Raw genomic sequence first — 20,583 nt, 5'->3', positions numbered from 1 at the left:
GTGGTGCCAAAGGAAGGGCCCTGGCCCACATGTAAGACAGGCTGCTCCTATACTGAGCGCCAGGGGATGGGAGAGGGAAAGGCCGGCAGGTAAGTTGGGGAAGGCGCCCCAGGGCTATACAGCGTGGGAGACAGAGGGAAAGGTCACACAGAATCAGAGGCAAATAGCAATGGGAGGACAGGAACGTGGGCTCTGGACTCCAGGGCTGGACACGTCTGGAACCACACCTGTCCCAGGTGGAGAGCTGGCTCTGGCTGGCGGCCATCAGCAGGATGTCGTCAATCTCATCCTCAATGCGGAAGGGGTGCTGGGAGGTAGGCTCGTCCTCGGGGCATGAGTACGGGCTCATGTAGGGGTGCTGCAGCCCCATCTCGGCTGTGAGGCGATCCATGGGGTTAAAGGTCAGGATCTTCTCCAGAAAGTCGATGGCTGTGGAGCAGAGCCAGACAGGAAGGTCATTGGTTGCCGCTGCCACCCTGAGAAGGAGGCCCCTCAGCGTGGCGACGATCCTGTGTACTTTTCCGTTTGTAAAAAGGTGTTTAGTCATTTTCTTTCTCATGATTCTCACCACAATCCAGCGATAAATTCGGGGCTGATGCTGCTTTTTGACTCACAAATCTAAGTAAGAGAGGCCCCGAGGGGGAAAGGGACATGCTCAAGGTCATGGCTGGTGACAGGAGGTCCAGGGCTAGAACTCTGCCTTAGGCCTGTTTCTCCAGAGATAAGGATTGAGGGGTAAGTCATGACCTGACGGTGATCCCCAAAGTGCATTGGGAGGGGTGGGGGGAAGAAGCCAGTAGAGCAGTGGTTCTCAACCTTCCTAATGCCACGACCCTTTAATACAGTTCCTCATGTTGTGGTGACCCCCAACCATAAAATTATTTTCGTTGCTACTTCATAACTGTAATTTTGCTACTGTTATGAATTGTAATGTAATTATATATGTGTTTTCCGATGGTCTTAGGTAACCCCTGTGAAAGGGTCGTTCGACCCCCCCAAGGGGTCGTGACCCACAGGTTGAGAACCGCTGCAGTAGAGGATGTATCTGTGAGCAGGTTCCCCTGTGGGCACCTAGGGCTCATGTCCACTGGGGTCTCCTAGGAGACAGCGTGGGGCCTGCAAGGGGCTTCACTTAGGGGTGCTGGGGTATCTCTACACCTGCTCCTCGTGTTGGGTTGAGTGCTGCTGGGGTGGCTGGGGACCCCCTGAGAGGAAGGTCACGGAAGTGAGGCGGGTGGGACAGGGCCTGACAGGCCAGAGCTTCTAGTTTACATCCAGAGCGCCTCCCACCAGATGTTGCCCGGGGAGATCTAACACATAAAGGTAGGCTGGATCGTCCTCTCTGAAATCAATAAAAATATGCATGTATTTTCAGAAGTGCTAACATGCACGCAGGTGGCATGGCCTAGACCCCAGAAAGGATGCCTATTTGTAAAGTGAGGGCTGCACCAGGCCCAGGCGTGGCCTCCGTGGACCTCCGCTGGGCACGTGCACATGGGGCCACTCGGGTTTTTGGCTGTTCTGCTCTGCACGTGTCAGCAAATAGCAGTGGAAGCGCGATGGGAATTGATTTGGGGGATTGAAAATAAATATCAGTGGGCAGGCACATTGGCAAATACAGACGGAACCCGTGGATCATGAGGATTGCCTGTACTCTGTTCCAGAAGGGCTGTGAGGAGGCACTCGGTCCATGTCTGTGGAATTGAATTGAAACTCGAAGATGGGGGAGAAAATGAATGTGGGTTGACGAGGCGAGGGTGAGACGCTGGCTCTGTGTGAGAGGGATGGGAGGGGGAGGGACAGCGAGGAAGGTGTGGTCGGATGGGGGAGGGCTGTGAACACCAGGATATTTCACCACCAGGCTGAAGACCCCGCCGTGCCAGGCAGAAACCCTTTAGAGGCTGGACCAAGGGGAGGTCCTGGCATCTGGAACCTGGGATGGGGAGGGTCAGGCGGAAGCCTTGAGCAGTCAGTAGTCATTTGCCAACCAGCATGACAGTATGTTAGGGTCTCAGGGCGTTCTGGGTGCACACTGCTGGACATCGGCTCTGGGCCCAGGCACTGACGCTGTTTCCTAAGTAGGTAGGGGTCCCCATTGCCCCGTGAGCTTGGTGCTGCATTATCTGGGCAAGGTCAAGCTTGGGCGGGGGGTGGGCATTACTTCTCAGGGCTGGAGGTCCTGCTGGAATCCTGACCTGGCTGATGATGGGACAGCCCAGGTGCAGAGGGAGGAGGCAGCTGAGCTCAAGGCCCAGGCCGCTGTCCCCTTGGAGGGGCTCCTGTGGGGCCTCAGCCTCACCGCTACCCTGCCCCTCCCGCAGCCCTGGAGCTCCTTGCAGGGAGATTCATCAATGATTCAGGAAATGGATGGGTCACTGGCCTCCTAGAGGAACTTAGTGCTGCTCTGTAACCTTAGAACAGACCAGTGAAGCAGCAGCCACTCTGGTTACCCCCAAATGCTCTGGGGCCCAGGGGCTGCTTCTGGGCCAGGGCTGCAGACCTGAAAGAGGATCAGCCTTCCAGGTGCCCAGGACTGGGAAGGATTGGCACTGCCACTGGGCTGCAGGCTGGGCAAGCCTGCCCCTCTTTGGGCCTCTGGCCCTCCCTCAGCTCCACCCTATGACACTGGACCTTTTGACACGGAAATGGAGAGTTAAAGCTTTAAGGTATCATCACCATTGTCGTCATTACTAAGAAAGACCCAGCGAACCCTGAAGTCGGACAGTGCCTACCTGAAGGCCACTCCACTGACTAGTAAGCGTCTCCTCTTTCCTCTCCATGTCCTCTAACAGGTGCCCAGACACTCCTGGGAAGCCCTAACATTAAAAAACCCTTTCTCTGTCCAACCTACATCTGTCCCTTTACCTTCCACCCCTGAGCCTAGCTCCGCCCTCTGTGGTCCCCCCACCTCAGCTGTTCTCTCTGCCCCACACCTGCCCCTCTAGCGCTTCAAGGTGGCAGTCATGCCCTTGTAAGCCCCTCTCCACCTGCCTCACACTGGCCCGTCTCTCAATTGTCCCTGTGGTTCGACGAGGCTGTGACGGAGGCCGTGGAATGGGGGTCAAAGTGATGTGTGTACCCCATTTCCAGGCCTGAGCCATGAAAACCTCCTGCAAAAGTCTCTGCAGAACAAGACAGAAGGACCTTGGGCCCCTGGACAGCTGTAGATCAGGTCCACCATGTTGGCCTTGGATTGCCTGGTTTTGGATTATTATATAAAAGAGAAATAAACTTTTTTTGTGTTACTCCTCACCCGTGGATATTTTTTCTATTGATTTTTTAGAGAGAGAGTGGAAGAGAAAGAGAGTGAGAAACATCAACTTGAGAGAGACACATTGATTGGTTGCCTCCTGCACATGCCTTGACCGGGGCTGAGAGATGAACCTGCAACACAGGTACCGGCCCTTGGCTGGGAATCAATCCCATGACCCTTCAGTCCATGGACAGATGCTCTGACCACTTAGCAACACTGGCCAGGGTGAGAAATAAACTTAATTTCTTTTTTCTTAAGAATTAAATCTTATTTGAGCCTGAAGAATTTTGGTCTCTCTCACAATCGGCTGTAGAAGCTTCCTGGCAGGTATGAGGCCCAATGATAATGTAACATCTAAGATGACAGAGCAACCCTCCTATGCCCGGGCCTACAGATCCTACTTACTTATCCGTCATAACGACCGTATGTGATATGTATTATTATGCCCATTTTATAGTCACGGAAACTGAGATGCAGAGAAGTTAAGAAACTTGTCCAAGGCCAAATGCTGGAAGCCAATTCCAGCATGCCATAATTGCAAGAGTTTCATCAAGAGGTTGATGGAACTTGGGGACTCAGTAAGGGCTGAGTCACATCTGTTATTGCCTGTTGGGAATGGCTAAAGGCATTTCCCCAAACCTTACTGCCAAACAGCTAAGGGCATCTCAGTCTACATGTTATTGCCTCCTACTGGCCAAACACCTGAACAGCCGTAGGCAGTTTCACCAATCTGACAGTGGACCCTGTAGACTAAACCCTGACCTTTGAAGTGTATATCTACCTTGCCTTAGGACAATTTGTGTTAATAAATAGCAAGGGGTCCTGAGACAAAGGAAGAACTTGGTTTCTTTAGCCAAGCTTCTCTGGCCCCCAAATGCCTTTCAAAATTATGTTTCGTCTCTGGACTCTTATTTAATTACACACAACACTTCTCCAGATTCCTGAAACCTTCTAGATGCTGGATTAAGACCGCCGGCATTAGCCAAACGGCTAGGCACTCATTGGTAGAACTAGGAATTGCGCCTGGCTTTGGCTCTCAAGCTGATAAAGCCCATGTTCTCTGCACCACACCACACCATGCCTTCCAAGGAGGAAAAAGTAAAGGGGGTGAAGGAGGAGAAGGAGGAAGCAAGTGAGAAAGACAAGAAAGAAAAGGAGGCAAATCAGGGGTGGAATATGGAGGACCCCTAATGACTGCCTTGAGGTTGCCTGCTGGCCACATTCCAGGGGCTCATCATCTGGAAGTAGCCCCAGCAAATGCTGGCTGCCAGGGGTCCTCACTTCTATGCTAAGGACTATGCTTGGTCCTTCTGGAAGGACGCTACCTGGCCCCGCCCCCAAGGGGACGCAGAGTGCAGCCTGCAGACGCGGGCCTGGCTGTGGGCGCAGGTACCTTCACTGTTCACTTCAGGGAGCAGCTTGCGCAGGGGCCTCTTCACCTCCCAGGTGCTGTTGACGAAGGAAGGCATCACCTTGAGCAGCTCGTCCTTGTCCTCCTCCCGGATCACAGGGATGGTGTCCAGTATGAGCTGCATCTGCTCCAGCTCGTGAGCCCCTGGGGAGGCAAATGCCAGGTGGGTAAGTGTGCTGCCCAGGTGACTGGTGTGTGGAAGCCCCACAGCAGTTCCAGGAGGCCTGGGAGGGGCCACACAGGGCAGTGGGGACAGCCCTGGCCCTGGCTCTGGTCTTCCTTCTGCTGCTAACTTGCTAGGTGACTATGAGCAGATGGCTTGCCGTCTCTGGGTCTGGCTTTGTCAAATGCCTCTGCCTCTGGGATGAACAGTCTGATACAGACTGGCAGCCAGCACCAAAGTGATGGGGACAGCCTGGCCCCACGCTTTCCAAGGGCCCCCTCCCATAGGCCCCTCTGCATGTTCTTTGCCAGGCTGGGGAAGCAAGTGATTTCAAGGCCAGGAATGAGTCTGACGCTTTGGTTTCCAATGAGGAGGATTCCGATGAGGAGAGGAAATATTAGGAATAACAAATGGGGTTTGGAATGTGTCCTGAGCGCACTGCCTCTGTGCTCCGTTGGGCAGAGGGAGGAAGACAGGCCATGCCCAGGGTGTGGATCAGGATGGAGGCAGGCACTCATTCATTCGGCAAGTAATTATTTATTGAGCACCATCTCCCTGCCAGGCATCATGCTGGATGCTGGGAACGAACACCTCTCTCATCTGTAAACGCATATATGACCTCCAAGCAGTGCCATAAAAGCCACAGAGGTTACTTCAAAGGGAAAGGCTGGCATGTTCTGTGCACCCAGTTCTCCCTTGGTCTAGAAGAATGACACCAGAGGAGAAGGAAGGCGAGTGATTAGCAGCTTACCTGCAAAGAGCATTCTCCCTGTGAGCATCTCCGCCAGGATGCAGCCGGCCGCCCACATGTCGATGGCTTTGGTGTAGTTGTTAGGGGAGAGGAGCAGGCGTGGTGAGCGGTACCACTTCGTTACCAAGCCTTCTGACAGATAACCCTGAAAGGCAAAATCCCGCTCCATCCGTCCGTCATGCAGATGCCCTCCCTCCCACGCCTCTTCTCCTTTCTCTTCACCTGGAGACAGGGCCCCTTTCAGGATTCCTTCACCCTTGGTCCTTTCCTGTTGGTCTGGGAGGAGCATTATGGAACAGAAGTCTGACTGTAGGGATTCAGACTAGTTTGTGGGGTTCAAAGGCTTTGGGGGGGCATCTCAGGAGGCCCTGGTGTTCTCCTGTGTAGAAAGGATACCAATCTTTTAGAAGAAATGATATCCTGCCCCAGCTTGATGCAAGTATGCAAAACAAATCTGTCCTCGTCTAGTAAGAAGATGGATAAGTAAGAGCCATACTCCAGTTCATTATGGCCGTCAACAGAATAACAATGAGACACTGGAATTTCGTTTATCCAGTGGCTGGATCTCACACACAGCCATACCTTTGAAATCAAGCCAGTTGCTTTGGCGTTAATGGTTAGAATTAATGCAGCTACAACGCCAGGGCCAAGCCCCTGATGCAAATGGCTAAGGCTAGCTTCATAATGGATACAGGCCAAGGGCATATGACAGCAGATCTAATGGCCAAGTGGACACAGCTTTTGCTCCAGGGATTCTGGGAGTTCTACACTGTGTTTTTTGGGGGGATAGATGTTCTAGCTGATTTCAGCCATTGCTCAATGATTTCTGGGCTGGGCTGGAATCCCTCCCCACAAGATACAGTGATGGCCTAGGTGTTTTAGCACAGAAAAGAAAACATAGCCAGGCAATTCGGAAGTTATTCTCTATATAATTCAGAAAGCTAGCCCAACAGTGAAACCCAGGAAATTTGGATCAACTGAACAATCTCTCTACAGTGAGAAAATAGACCCTTTGGGGTTCAGGGTAAGATGATTCCGATCGGGGGGCTCTAATGTGAGGCTCTAGGGATGGTCTTGGTACTTGCTGTAATCGCTCGTTTGGCATTTGAATTTGCCTTTTTACTGATGTAGAAAGTATATCACAGACTCATGTTAAAATATATGAAAAGTTCAGAAGCCCAAGTACCCAGGAGCTTTTTATCAGTTAATCTGACATCTTTTCATTTGTTGAGCAAAGATTTATTGTTTAAAGCTTCTGAGAGCCCTGAATTAGGACAGCAGTTTTCTCTCCTCTGTGACACAACTTTTTTTCAGGGTAGGGCCTCAAACTGGTGGAACAAGGAGGAAAAGAGACACCCCCTCCCCCAGCGGGAAATGGCTCCAGCAAAGCCATTCTCCGGCCTCAAAGCTCTCACCAACATGAACTCCTTACAGTTTTTTAATGTGTCCCTCTTTCTCTCTCCTTTGGGCATCTACACATGTGCATCCCATGGACGGAGGTCCTCACACCTGCTGCCTCCCTGGCTGACACACACTCAGGCCGGCTTCCTCTCAGGAGCTTCCCCATTTGCTGGGATGAGATTGGATGCCCCTCCGGGAGTCCATGGCCCCTGTTTGCTACTGTTTCTTTACTTCTATGAAGTTGCCCACTCTCCAGTCCCCTAGATTCTACGCCCCTCACAGGAAGCAGCTGGTATAGGTTCACAGTCATGTCCAAATTGCCTAGTCCCAAGTCTGCCTCTTAGGATGTGTTCAATAAACACTGTTGAATGAGTGAATGAATGAATAAATTAATGAATAAACAAGGAATGTCTCCTGTGGTCTAAACCCCTTCCAAAATGAGGCACGTTTGCAGGGACCACTGACCCTCTTCTTTGACATACTTGACTTTCCAGAGAGTTCCAGTTGCCACTTTCAAAGGTGGGTGGGAAATTCACAGCAATTGACAGCCATTGATACCTTGCCTTGTTCCAAAAAGGATTGGCAAATGGAAGTCATTTTTAAAAGGTCAGGCGTGTTGAGGTATAATTTACACACAATACAATTTGCCCCTTTTTGGGTACAGTTCCATGAGCCTTGACAAAAGCAGAGAATTGCATAACCACCATCACCATCAAGATAATACACCAATTCCGTCTCCTCCAACAGTTCCGTGTCCCCTTCTTGTCACTCGTTTTGCCCTGCTCAGAATGTCTTGTAAATGGAATCACAGCAGGAAGCTTTTGGAATCTAATTGCTTCTCTTAGCATAATGCATGTAGACTCACCCATGTTGTATGTACAGTAGTGTGTTAGGGGCTGAAGTCTGATCCTAAAAATGACAGAGACAAGCCAAGCGGTCTGCGGAAGGAAGGTCACTTCTGGGTGGGCGGGCTATACACCAAGGCTGTCTGATTTCATCTTCCAGTCAGAGGAAGACTAAAGCAGAGATCACCCAGAGGGGAGGGGACTTAAGGAAAGTTTCCCTTGATATGTAAATAAACAGTCTTTTAAGGAATGGAATTCCCTATAATTAACATAATTCACACCTGCAGCTTTGGGGCTGAGAAGTGGGACCTGGGAGGGGTGCGGGGTGGGTGGGCGGGGTTTCCTTTGGCAACACCTGCTCTGAAAGTGAAAGATGTTCTTTGGGGCAAGGCTGCCCCTGGGTCAGAATTATGGGCCAGACCTTGACAGTAGTTGAGGAAGTTAACTCCTGGCTCTTTCTTACCTTTGAATGAAAACCAAGAACCTGCTGGATTTCTGTTAACTACTACCAGCTACTTCCCTATGGCTACTTGTCCCTCAGTCTCCTTGTGAAAATAAAGGGGGTTTACTGATGTGTTTCAGAAGCCAGGGGACAGAGGGGAATCTGGGAAGGTGCAGTGCCTTCTGCCTGACCCTGGGGAGGGGGAAGGGGACCAAAGAGTGGCTCCCTTCCTGGGTGGGGAGTCTGAGCAGGGAGGTACTGGGGTCCACAACACGCTACTGGTGACCTAAATTCAAGAGAGGTGTTTCAGTTGAGTAGATAGGGTGAAAGTCAGAATTTTCTAGAATTAAAAAGAAAAATCTTTAAAGAATACCCAGGAATAGAGACTCATTTTTTTAAATAAATATTTTTATTGAGAGGAAGGGATGGGTAGAGAGAAATAGAAACAATGTTGAGTGAGAATCATTGATCGGCTGCCTCCTGCACACCCCCATTGGGATCAAGCCTGCAACCCACGGAGGCACAGAGAGGATAAGCAACCTATCCCGGTCGGGCATGTGCCCTGACCGGGAATCAAACCGTGATCTCCTGGTTCATAGGTCGACGCTCAACCACTGACACCACACTGGCTGGGTGAGGCTCAATTTTACCAGAAGGGCTCATACATCAGTAAGTATATTGGCTCCCAGAAATCCCTAGATGGCTTTCCTGCTGAGCCTGCGGGAGGATAGTTTCAGCTCCATTTGGACGTGGAGGGCCCTGTCTTCAGTGAGCAGACCTGGTCTGCAGGGGGCTCTCCCAGGGCAGGCTGGGAGGACAGCAGGCCCACGCAGGACACACTGTCCAGTGAGCTCTAAGACATTGCGCTCTGAGAAGACACGAAGCCAACACTGCAATTCTCCACGGCCCCTCTCAGCAGACTAGAGGGAGACTGGAATTGCCCTGTCCCTTCCTTCTGTCCTGCCCCTGCCCTGTCCCTCGGTGCTCCTGGGGAGAAGCTGTCTCTTCAGGAGGCGCCACTGGGAGGCAGTCGGACAGAGTTTCCTGTCTAGACCCTGTCAGGAGCCTTCGGGGTTTCTTCAGCTATTGCTCCAGCCCCGTTAGCTGTTCTCTTAGGGCCGTGGTCGGCAAACTGCAGTTCGCGAGCCACATGCGGCTCTTTGGCCCCTTGAGTGTGGCTCTTCCTAAGCCTTAGGAGTACCCTAATTAAGTTAATAATAATGTACCTACCTATATAGTTTAAGTTTAAAAAATTTGGCTCTCAAAAGAAATTTCAATCGTTGTCCTGTTGATATTTGGCTCTGTTGACTAATGAGTTTGCCGACCACTGTTTAGGGTCCTGTACAGCCAATGGGAGGCTTTGACTTTGAAAGCTTCAAAGGTGTGTGAAATAATAATCTAGCAGCAGCTGGCCTGAGTGAGGGAATTAGGGACCCACAACAGATCCAGAGGGAAGGTGTCGGTGAAGCTCTGAGCATTCCTTTTGCTGCAGAAGAAGCAGGGGACTCCGTCCCAGATGCCTGCAGGAAATTCAGGCCAGCCTTGCTCAAACTCACCCCGAAGGTGGGCTCCCCTCTGCTGCCTCGACCAGCCAGCCCTGGTGCGTCCAGTTGTGAGGGGCTTGCCCTCTCGGTGCCTCCACTTCCTGGAGCCTGACCTCATGGATCTGGGATTGCAAGCCTCGGACGTCACCCATTAATGATAATGTACCTTCTGGCCGCTCACAGCCATGGGGGGAATTTAAATGGGGACAGGGGCTTAGAGTCAGTGGTCCCCAAAGACCCTCTGCATCAGAATCAGGGAAACTGCTTGTGAGATGTGCCAACTGCCCAAAGCTACCGATGTACATATTTTTTTTCTGTTAATCCTCACCCAAGGATATTTTTTCCATTGATTTTTATAAAGCGTGGAAGGGAGAGGGAGAGACACAGAGAGAGAAACATCAACGTGAAAGAGACATATCCATTGTTTGCCGCCCACATGAACCCCGACCAGGGCTGGGGATCGAGCCTGCAACCGGTGCTCTTGACCAGAATCGAACCCAGGACCCCTCAGTCTGTGAGCTGACCTTCCACTGAGCAAAACTGGCTCAGGCACCGATGTACATCTTCAGTAAGCGCCCTCCTCCCAGTTTGAGAACCCCAGGAAGAACAAAGGGAGATGAAGGGTTGCAGAGGGAGGAAGGAGGGACGTTGGGCAGGATGGGCGTTTCCGTGCAGGCTGTGGTAGGGCCCCTGCCCAGGCTTACAGTGGGAGGAGCGTTCATGCAGCCAGGCGGTTGCAGGCTCTGCACTCCCAGCCTGGAGAGGCTTGCCAGCGGGGCTGCTAGCAAAGATGCTGCTCTCTGGAAAGCAGGGGATTAACGGGCTCAGGGATGCCCCTGGCACCCTGCTTCTTTGGAAGGGGCTAGGAATGCATATATGCACCCCTGTCTGATCGAGGAAACTAGGTCAAGTGAAAAAGAAATCGGGCTGTGGAGAAGTCATCCTTGCAGCCTCAGGGGTGAGTGGGGCTGCTGCGTGGGGGCTGTGATTCTTGTGGAGCCAAAGGCGTGTCACACAAAGTGGTGAAGACTGGACACTTTGACCCCGGAGGACATGGGCAGGGCCAGGAGAGTTGCTTTAGACATTTGCAAGGCTGTCGTGGGGACAAGGAGTTGAGCTTATTCTTAAAGACCCTAGGGACAGGCGAAAGCTATGAGACATATCTATGTAGCGTACATAATACTAATAGCTAGCATTTACTGAACTTTTCAAACTGCTGTAACTGCTTTATATAGATTAACTCATTGCATCCTTGCAACAACCCCATGAGGTAGAGACTCGCTCATAGTCATTTTTCAGTGAGAACACGGAAGCACAGAGAGGAAAAACAACCTACCCCTGTCACACAGGGTGTAAGGGGCAGAGCCGGGGTTCAGCCCCAGGCTATGAGGATGTAGCACCTTTGTGTGAATAAGGGGCTCTACTCCCTTTCACAGAAGAGCCTTCTACAGCCATCAGAGCTGTCAAAGGCAGGGGACTGGGTCCTAGACAGGCAGAGGTCCAATCACAGAATGGACAGCCCCATGAGGAGGCGTGCCAACACCCACTCGCCTGGTGGATGCCAGAGCACAGCTGCTCAGACTTGGGGGCTGCATGCGCATACTCAGGGGCTTGGGTTACATGCAGATTCCATTTCATCCGGCGAACAAGGCGATGATCTTCAATGCCCTGGCCCAGGATTCACGATTGCCTTGCTCATGGCCGGGCAGCTCTCTGCAACCCCGTGGCAGCCTGACCTATAGCAGGGGTGGATGCTTTGTGTCACAGACACTCATCAAAATACCATTTAGGAAAACACCAGCATCCCAGAGGCCCAGTTTAGGCAGAAATAGCTGGCCTCCCTTCCCACCGTCTTCTCCCTCTGAAGGTGTAATTTTTATTTGTGCTAATATCCATATCAGGCACACGTTAGAAGCCTTTGAAAAAGGAAGAACGCCGCAGCCAGATAGCCTTTCTTCTGGCTGACTCCAAACTCACTCTATGAAACTCATTTCCATGAAAACAGGCAGCAGGGACTCAGTCTCTCAGGCGGAGGGAAGGAACACACCATCTTCACAGCCCTGCACAGTCATTTGTAAGTCACCTGGTACATTCTGTTTATGCGGCTAAAATACACAGGGGCGAGGAAACAGCCCATTAAATCAGCTGCCCCGAGTTTTCATTAACTTCCAAGGTGCCCTAGAGGCTGATCCGCTGCCTCCCTTCTCACTCCAGGCTCTGAAATTCACCGGCTCTTCCCAGGTTTCCATGGAATCAACCAAAGGCCCAGCTAAGTTCCTGCAGCCCCCAGGTGTTTATTTTACTTTTAAAAAATTACGAAAGAACTGCTTTTTACGAAGTAATTTATTTTTAAATGTGGTAGAATGCACCTAACATAATGTTTACCATCTTAACCATTTTTTGTGTTCTGTTTTGTTTGTGTTGTTAATCCTCACCTGAGGATATTTTTCATTGGTTTTTAAAGAGAGTGGAAGAGAGAGGGAAAGACAGAGAGAAACACTGATGTGAGAGAAACACATGGATTGGTTGCCTCCTGCAGGAGCCCCACCAGGGCCTGGGCCAGGGAGGAGCCTGCAACCAAGGTACGTGCCCTTGACCAGAATCGAACCCGGGACCTTTGGTCCACAGGCCGATGCTCTATCCACTGAGCCAAACTGGCTAGGGCCATCTTAACCATTTTTAAGTGTGCGATTCAGTGGCATTAAGTACATTCACATTGCTGTGCAACCATCACCACCCTCCACCTCCAGACTCCTTTCATCTCGGAAAACTGAGTCTGAAGCAACTCCCCATCCTCCTTTCCCCCGGGCCCCTGGCAAGCACCCTGCCGCTCTCTGTCTCTAGGAACTTGACTCCTCCAGGTGCCTCATGTAAGTGGAATCAGACAGCACTTGTCCTTTGGTGAGAGGCTTCTATCACTCAGCGTAGATACTTCCCCTTACTTTTAAACAGCAGGGAAGTGAGAGCAATGCAGTTGGGCTTCTTTTTATATTTTTTAAAATATATTTTTATTGATTTCAGAGAGGAAGGGAGAGGAAGAGAAAGAGAGAACATCAATGATGAGAGAGAATCATTGATCGGTTGCCTCCTGCACGCCCCCTACTGGGGATCAAGCCCAAAGCCCAGGCATGTGCTTTGGGAATTGAACCGTGACCTTCTGGTTCATAAGTTGATACTCAACTACTAAGCCAGGCCGGCCTGGTGAATTTGGCCCCTTTTCAAAAAGCACTTTCTCGAAACGCATTTGTCCTCTAATTCAACGATTGCTCACCGTCGCAGATACGACCTTGAGACCTCATCCTCATGGGGTCCAATCACGAACTCTCAATTCTATTATAGTTCAAACACAAGGCAAAATGTTTTGTGCTCGGAGCTGTGCCAGAATCGCTGTCCTCGCCAGGCCCAGCTGCTGGGTTGATTAGAGAGGGGGGTGGGGGAAAGGCTTGGTTCAGCTGCTCCAGCCTCAGTTTGCCCATCTGCTTGTGCTGCTGGTCTCCCAGCTTTCCTCTGTGGGGACTGGAGTCCCAGGAAGCTGCATCCCAGGCAACAGCCATCTGTAAGTGGTGGGCCCTGCTGGGCTGCAGTGTTTAATGTTTAGTGGGCCGGTCGGTCTGTGAGAAAATGGCTCCTTTTAGGAGGACGCATTAACTGCCATCAGCAGACATCTGTCTCCCTGACTTTTAAGGGGAAATCTGGTGGTGCTCCGGAGCCCCAGTTCTCAAACCTGCTACACCTTAGAAGCACCTGGCGAACTTAAGAAACTTCTGATGCTCAGGCCACCTGCTGTACTGCTCACATTAGAATCTCGGGAGGCACATCCAGGCATCAGTAATGTTTAAAATGCCCCAGGTGATCCCACTGTGTAGCCGTGTTTAAGAACCAGGGCCCCAGAGATCTTTACTTCACCTGCTCTGGAAGGTAAGCCGTACTTTCACGGTTCCCCAGTTAGTGGAGGCCTCTATTTCTAGCTCCATTCGAGATGAGAGAAATCCCTGAGCAGCCAGAGGTCTTCCCCAGATGGCTGACCCGCAGGAAGTAAACATTTACTGGAATATAACCACTAATAGCTATAGCTGCCATTTAACGGGCACTTACAACACACCGGGCATTGTGCCAAGTGCTGCTTTATTATTAGTGCGTTTAATTATCAAAATCACCCTGTGCAAAAAGAGAGGCGAATAGCTTGACCAAGGCCAAATTGGGTAATAATTGGCAGGCGGAGGTTTGGTCCTGGCAGTGAACAAAACAAAGTCCCCCTAGCCACAGAACATACATTTCAGTAGGACAGACAGCTGACCATGTGAATGTATCATATGTCTGGTGGAGAGAGCGCTGGGAGGAAAAATGAAGTGGGGTAAGGAGATTGATGGGGTGGGTGGTCTGGAAGGTCTTTATAGAAGGGGACACGTGAGCAGGTGAACCAAGGAGTGACCCATTCGGGGAGAACATAAGAGAAGTTCATCTCTGAGCCCCAAGCCTTCCTTTACTGCCCCCCGACTCCGTCCCCATATGAGGGCAGCACTCTCATCTTCCTCCTCCCACCAGGCAAACCCTCCTGCCAGACCCCTCGTTAACATCCAGGTGTACATAACTGGGAACAGCTTAGACTGGGGGAGGAATCTAATGATTGGTTGAGCATTCTACACAAGAGGCTTTGCCAGCATGAGCTCAGCTGACCTCATGGCAACCCGTAAGAGGTATTTATTTTTTCGTTTTAAATCTGGGGAGATTACTGCAGGCCCCTCCCCTCTGCCTGGCCTAGCTGGCGAGGGCCTTTGTGTCCCTGGACCTCTTCACCTCCACATCCAACTCTGGGGCCAGCTGCTCTATCTCTGTCTGTGGTGCCCAGGGTAGAGGCTCACTTTAAATGTGTTGCGCAAATGGAACAACAACCTTAAGCTAAGGAATGATTGATATGTCTGTGGTGGAATTTCAGGAATTGACCGCTAGTCAAGGGGAGATTATTTTGAAGTTTGTTGTTAAAATCACAGGACAGCCCTAACCGGTTTGGCTCAGTAGATAGAGCGTTGGCCTGGGGATTGAAGGGTCCCAGGTTCGATTCCGGTCAAGGGCATGTACCTTGGTTGCAGGCACATCCCCAGTGGGGAGTGTGCGGGAGGCAGCTGAATCGATGTTTCTCTCTCATCGATGTTTCTAACTCTCTATCCCTCTCCCTTCCTCTCTGTAAAAAATCAATAAAATATATATTTTTTTAAAAAATCACAGGACAGCACTGGCTGGTTTGGCTTAGTGATTGGAGTGTCTGCCCAAGGACTGAAGGGTTGTGGGTTCGATTCCCAGTCAAGGGCACGTACCTGGGTTGCAGGTTGGATCCCCATCTCTGGTTGGGGCACCTGCAAGGGGCAACCAATTGACGTGTTGTTTCTCTCTCTCCTCCTTCTCCCTCCCTCCATTCCATTCTCTCTCTCTCTCTAAAAACAAACAAACAAACAAAAAAAAACAGTGGAAAAAAATACCTCTGGTGAGGATTAACAACAAAATCACAGCACAAAGGGAGTCGCCATGTTCAAGTCCAGCCCTCAGAAATCCAGGGGCTCCTCAGGTGGGTGAGGCCGTGATTTTGATTAGACATTGTCTTGATGCTACCTAAGGTAGCTAGGCCCCTTGGGCAGCTAATCTTGCCAGGAGGGACAGCTTGGAGGTCAGACTCAGCACTTTATTGCATCCATTCCACCTCCACTCTCAAAAACAAGGAGACTGTGAACTCCCAAGCTCTTCTGAGTGGCGTGTGTAATCATAATGCATGTTTGCCAGGTGCTGACCATGTGCCGGTACCGCCCTGAGCTCACTCAGTGTTCTTCCTTTGATTCTCATGACACTCTCACAAGTGGGCACTGCTACTGCCCCTGCTCTTAGGTGGGGGGGGGGGGGGGGGGGAGCTGAGACAGGAGGTCAAGGACAGTCCCAAGGTCACCAAGTCTACCCAGCAGACAGTTCAGTCCCCCTTTCTGCTCTCCCTTCCAGCGGCTCACACACCGGCCCTCCCCAGAGGATAAGCGTGCTCCCCCCTCAGCTTGCAGAACACGCTCAGAAGACTGAGAGGAACTTCCTTGGAAGCCAGTGTAGTAGAGGCAGAGGGCTAATAGGTCAACATGGTTCTCTTCCAAGTGAACGTGTTAACAAGGACCTGGCTCGGTGTTTCCTCAGTGCTCTGAGCCTTCCTGTCTCAGAAGGCTCTGGGGTCTTCACCACCACCGTCGCTGAAGGTAACTAAGATGGAATTAATCAACTAAGAAAAGTAATGAGAGACATTGTCATGGTGTTGCTTCTCTCCGCGGACGCAGGGCCGGGGACAGGTTTCAGAGCCTCCGGGTGGCCTGCGTGTACAGATGGCTGGGGGAAGGGACTGGCCTTGGCCCCAAAGGAGCTCATCCAAGGGTGTTAGAAGCTCCTCTCCCCCAGGGTCCTGCGAAGGGAAGGGGCCGGGTCGGTGCGGGGCTCCTGCTGCCAGAAGACCCCTGGCCAGGCCCTGGTCTGGGTAGGAAGGGAGCAGCCACCTGTGGCACGTGGTAGGAGGAGCCCGAAAAGCCCGCGGCCCCTGGAGTTGACGACCTGCCTGTGCTGGTGCTGAAAGTTCCCGCTGTCTGCTAACATCACTGCTTTTAGTTAGAACAGTGTTTCCCCAAAGGGGTTCATAGCCACAGGGTGCGAAAGGGGGAAGCTAAAGTGCGGCCAGACACCTCAGGACAGGTCGGCAACATCCCATACGTTTACTGACCATCTCGGGATCTCCTCCCGGGACTCTGGGATGCAACACCCTGTCCACATAACCACACCTTCCCAGGTGCCTCGTGGGGACCAGCCTTTCTCAGGACACTCAGGAAATACCGAGGAAGGTCCTGGTGAACACGTTTACTTGGAAGAGAAGACATATTACCTCTAGCTCACTGCCCATACTCCCCTGGCCAAGACAAATGTCCCCATGGCTCCTGCTGAATGGGCTGCGAGCGAGTGGAAAACCGCACCTCCTCCCTCACTTATCTCTGAGCCCCGTGGGCAGGGCAGGGACTTGCTGTGCCTTCTGGGACCCGAAGGCAGGGTGGCTGCATGCTACAAATGCCATTGGAAGTGTGTGTGGAGGATGGGGGCCTGTTGGGTGAGAAGCACTGAGCCCCCTCCCCCTGCAGGGAGGAAGCAGAGGCTCCAGGGTGTGTGTGTGTGTGTGGGGGGGGGGGGGGGGGGTTGCTGGGTGAGAAGCACTGAGCCCCCTCCCCCTGCAGGGAGGAAGCAGAGGCTGCAGGGCACTGAAGAGGGTTGTGAAGAGGAGGGTGGGAGAGGCCCTCAGACCCACTCTAGCCCCCACTCCAACGTGGCTTCTGTCAGGGTCCCAACTCAGCTGCCTGACCCTGACCTTCACAAGGGGCTTCTCTCCGTGGTGACCAGTCAGCCTACCCAGGTCAGATCATCAACCAGGGACCACATCTTCTCTCAGGCGAAAGTCTTCTTCCTAGAAAAACGGCAGGTCCCGGGGGCAGGTCCCGCTTCTGAAGATGCCCACGTGCGGAAAGGATGCCAGGTCCTCTGCTCCACGGAACGTGGGTCCCACGTCAGAGGCTTTGCTGGCAGGTGTGTATTAAGGGTCTCCAGTGGGTCTGGCCTGTGTATGGTGCTTGGAGTTGAGGGACTGTCCCTCGGGGAGCTTACCACCTGGGCTGGGCAGTGAGCTTGCTGGCTTAACCTCCAAGTCAATCATTAAATCAGGGCAGTCAGCACTGCGGGGAGGAAGGGAGGATGGAGCAGTCATCACATGAAGACGAAGCAGAGAGAGGGCCAGGGTAGATCCAGGTTTGGGGGGGGGGGTGCTCTTAAAAAATTATGAGGTATTAAAATGATGTTTATTTTTGAATCAGAAAATTGCAGCATATTTTAAAAAGCTGGCAAACACCACAAACATCCCCAAATTTGTAAAAAGAACATTTTTTACTAATTAGCTTCTTGGCAAACTGCAGGTAGCAAACATGTGAACGCCTTGCATAATCTCGGATCATCTCTTCCATAATAATTTTGTAAAATAATTTTCAGAGACAGTGTTTAAAGCTCGTTCAGGATTTTAAAGATAATTGAAAAGATAACTTAGTCTTTCCTGTCATATGGTGGATACTTTAGTACAGTTGATATTCTAGACATTTCTCTCCCCTTCAAAACTAGTTATTGGTAATGTCATATAAATGTGTAGGATTATTGTCAAATGTGGGGAAACCCTAGTGAGTATTCTTTTGTATATGAGCTGTGAGATTTGGGGCATTTCCTGTTTCCTCACGTGGTGGATAAACGTATTCTTTGCATTGACGATACTCATTAACCAGGATGTCCCCGTGATGTCCTAGTTGTAGGCCTATGGTTGTAGGGTGGGCCACAGAAGGAAGATACTTCTACACCAAGACGACTGGTTACTGAATGTAGAAGAAACTGCAAACCGTATAAACATACCCCATTAAACCCGAACTAAATGTATCCTTAGCTCAGCTTCTGCTTAGTCAGACCCTCCCAGCCGCACCACCACCACCCAACATGAGGGGAACATGATGGAGAGCGTGTCAGGATGCAAATAGACCACTTCCTGACAAATTGCTGCCCACATATCTTACTTTGCAAATATTACAACAAGATGTGACCACATGAACATGTTGTTAGGGTCTCTCCCAGGGCCTTGGGGGAGGGGGGTCGTGCAAGCGAGAGGCCGAGCTGGGCTTCCCGAGCTACGTGGTAAACAGCTCTCTCCAGGAGTGAGGAGGCCGCAGAGGAGGCGAGGCATCCGGTCAGGGCTTTCAAAGTGGGAAAGCAGGCACATATTCTAGGAACCCTCTTGGAAGTGAAGCAGACAGGGCCTGTCTGGTTTGTGTAGTGAGGTTCTATTCTCTATAAGAGTTGGATAGGATCAGAATTATTTATTGTTTAAAAGTTTGGTTGAGCTTGCCTGTAAAGCTGTTGGGTCTGAGGTTTCCAGTGCAGGGGAATGTAGGGATCCCCCTGGCAGGAACAGCTCGGGCTGGAGAAGCAGCCCCCCGTTCAGGGGACCCTGGGTCACTCTCTAGTGACTCTGACTGGCTCCATCCTTGGCTTCCAAGGCCCAGAGGTGACCAATGCTGTCCTGCTGCCTTCTGTCCCCCTTCGTGGTCTAAATGACAGTCTGCTTCCTTTCCCGTCCATTTAGGTATATTCACAGAGGCTGTGGGTCTCAGCTTCTGTCTCCGCCTCTAAAAGAGAAGCTGTAGGTAATTGCAGTCAAGTTTCTCTTGCAGAAGAGGGACTCCTTTCATCTTTATCACCATCACCGTCACCGTCACTGTCACCATCATCAATAACAGCCGGGATTGCAAGCCCTTACCATGTGCCTCCAAGCACTCTATCAACACTTTACATAAAGAACCTCAATGCGCACTGCACAGTAGCCCCTTCAATTATTAATCTAGCAATAGCTACTGAGCTCCTACTACGTTTCTGCTACTTTCTTGGGTGCCGGGACAGCAGTGAACAAAGCCAATAAGCTCCCACCTTGAGACAGCCAGCTGGTACGCATATGGAGTAGGTGTTTTCCTTCCTATTTGACAGAGGAGTCAAGTAAGGCTTAGAAAAGGACATGGTGACCCAGCTCATGAGTTGATGAAGCTGTGAATACACCCAGGTCTTGTTTTGATCAGCTCTACTTCGCTCTACATCAGCAATTCTCACACCGAAGCCCAGCTCAGTCACCTGGGGAGCTTGTTAAAACTCACATGGCTGAGCCCCACCTTCAGTGTTTCTGATTCAGCGAGTCTGGGGTGGGGCCAGAGAATGTGCATGTCTAATGAGTTCCCAAGTGACAGTGCTGGTCTGGGGACCACACTGTTCCGTGTATAGAACCAAGTGTTAGAGCCTTGAGTAAGGCAAGTGCACCCTTCACACCCACCTCCTTCTCTCTCCATCGCGTCTCTCCTCCTTCATGGGCCAGGGAGCCCACACCAGGCCGACTCCCCGCATGATCCCAGACTCCACCCAGCCCCGCCTGCCAGCTCTGGTGTTCTCTGCCCTCACCATCGGTGTCTACACGTATAATTACCCCAATGAGACAGCTTCTCACTTACAGTCCGTGTGAACATGTTTCACTGCTGGAAGGACACCTGCTCTCTCAGGCTGTGTTATGGCCAACACACAACTCACGCCTGCGGAGGCTGCCTGCTTTGGCTCTCAGCGGATGATGGAGTTCGCTGCCAGAAAAGCCATGCTTGGACCAACGCAGTCTCCCAGGGTCAGGCCGCCGAGTCGTGTTCACTCAGATCCGCAGGTTCTGCTGTGTGACTCCTGTGTCTCCCCAGGGAAGCCCCCACCACTGCAGCCCCTCTGGTTGGATGGAGGGATTCAATGTCAGGGAGCATCGTCCCATAATGCTCTCTGGCTCTCAGCTGTTGGAGCCTCAGCCAAGACACCTCATCAGGTGTCAGGACCTCATCATCTGTGTTCCCCCACCTGCTCTGCTCAGCAGGTCCACAGACAGGCGACGCGCTTTAGAAGTCCTTAGGACTGACACCATCATGGCGCCCCCTCTCCTGTACGTAATTCAAATCAAACCCATGCAAACTACAAAATAAGTGCAAGGATGTCTGTTTTGGGTTGTATCATGTCCTACAAAATTTGTATGTTGAAGTCTTAACCCCCAGAACCTTAGAATGTGATCTTATTTGGAATTGGGTCATTGCAGATATAAAAAGTTAAGAGTAGGTCATCAGGGTGGGCCTTAACCCAGCATGACTGGTGTCTATTAAAAGGGGAAAT

General features: G+C 51.4%; 1 protein-coding gene across 4 annotated transcripts in view; it reads right to left on the bottom strand.

Moving 5' to 3' along the window:
* MAPK4 (mitogen-activated protein kinase 4) overlaps nt 1-20,583 on the bottom strand; it is a 125,424-nt gene that overhangs the window by 3,760 nt on the left and 101,081 nt on the right. For all 4 annotated transcript variants that reach the window (XM_070421160.1, XM_070421161.1, XM_070421159.1 and 1 more), the window contains exons 3-5: nt 5,579-5,723; nt 4,647-4,808; nt 228-429 (exon numbers count right to left, since the gene is read on the bottom strand). In XM_070421160.1, the coding sequence (XP_070277261.1) occupies nt 228-429; nt 4,647-4,808; nt 5,579-5,723 (509 nt within the window). The remainder of the gene's footprint in view (nt 1-227; nt 430-4,646; nt 4,809-5,578; nt 5,724-20,583) is intronic.

Source organism: Myotis yumanensis, unplaced genomic scaffold (genome assembly GCF_028538775.1).
Source record: "Myotis yumanensis isolate MYYU_CA2020_CCGP unplaced genomic scaffold, mMyoYum1.0.hap1 SCAF_7, whole genome shotgun sequence".
NCBI lineage: Eukaryota > Metazoa > Chordata > Mammalia > Chiroptera > Vespertilionidae > Myotis > Myotis yumanensis.
Note: the sequence above shows the minus strand (reverse complement) of the source record. Positions and strands in the feature narration are given on the sequence as shown.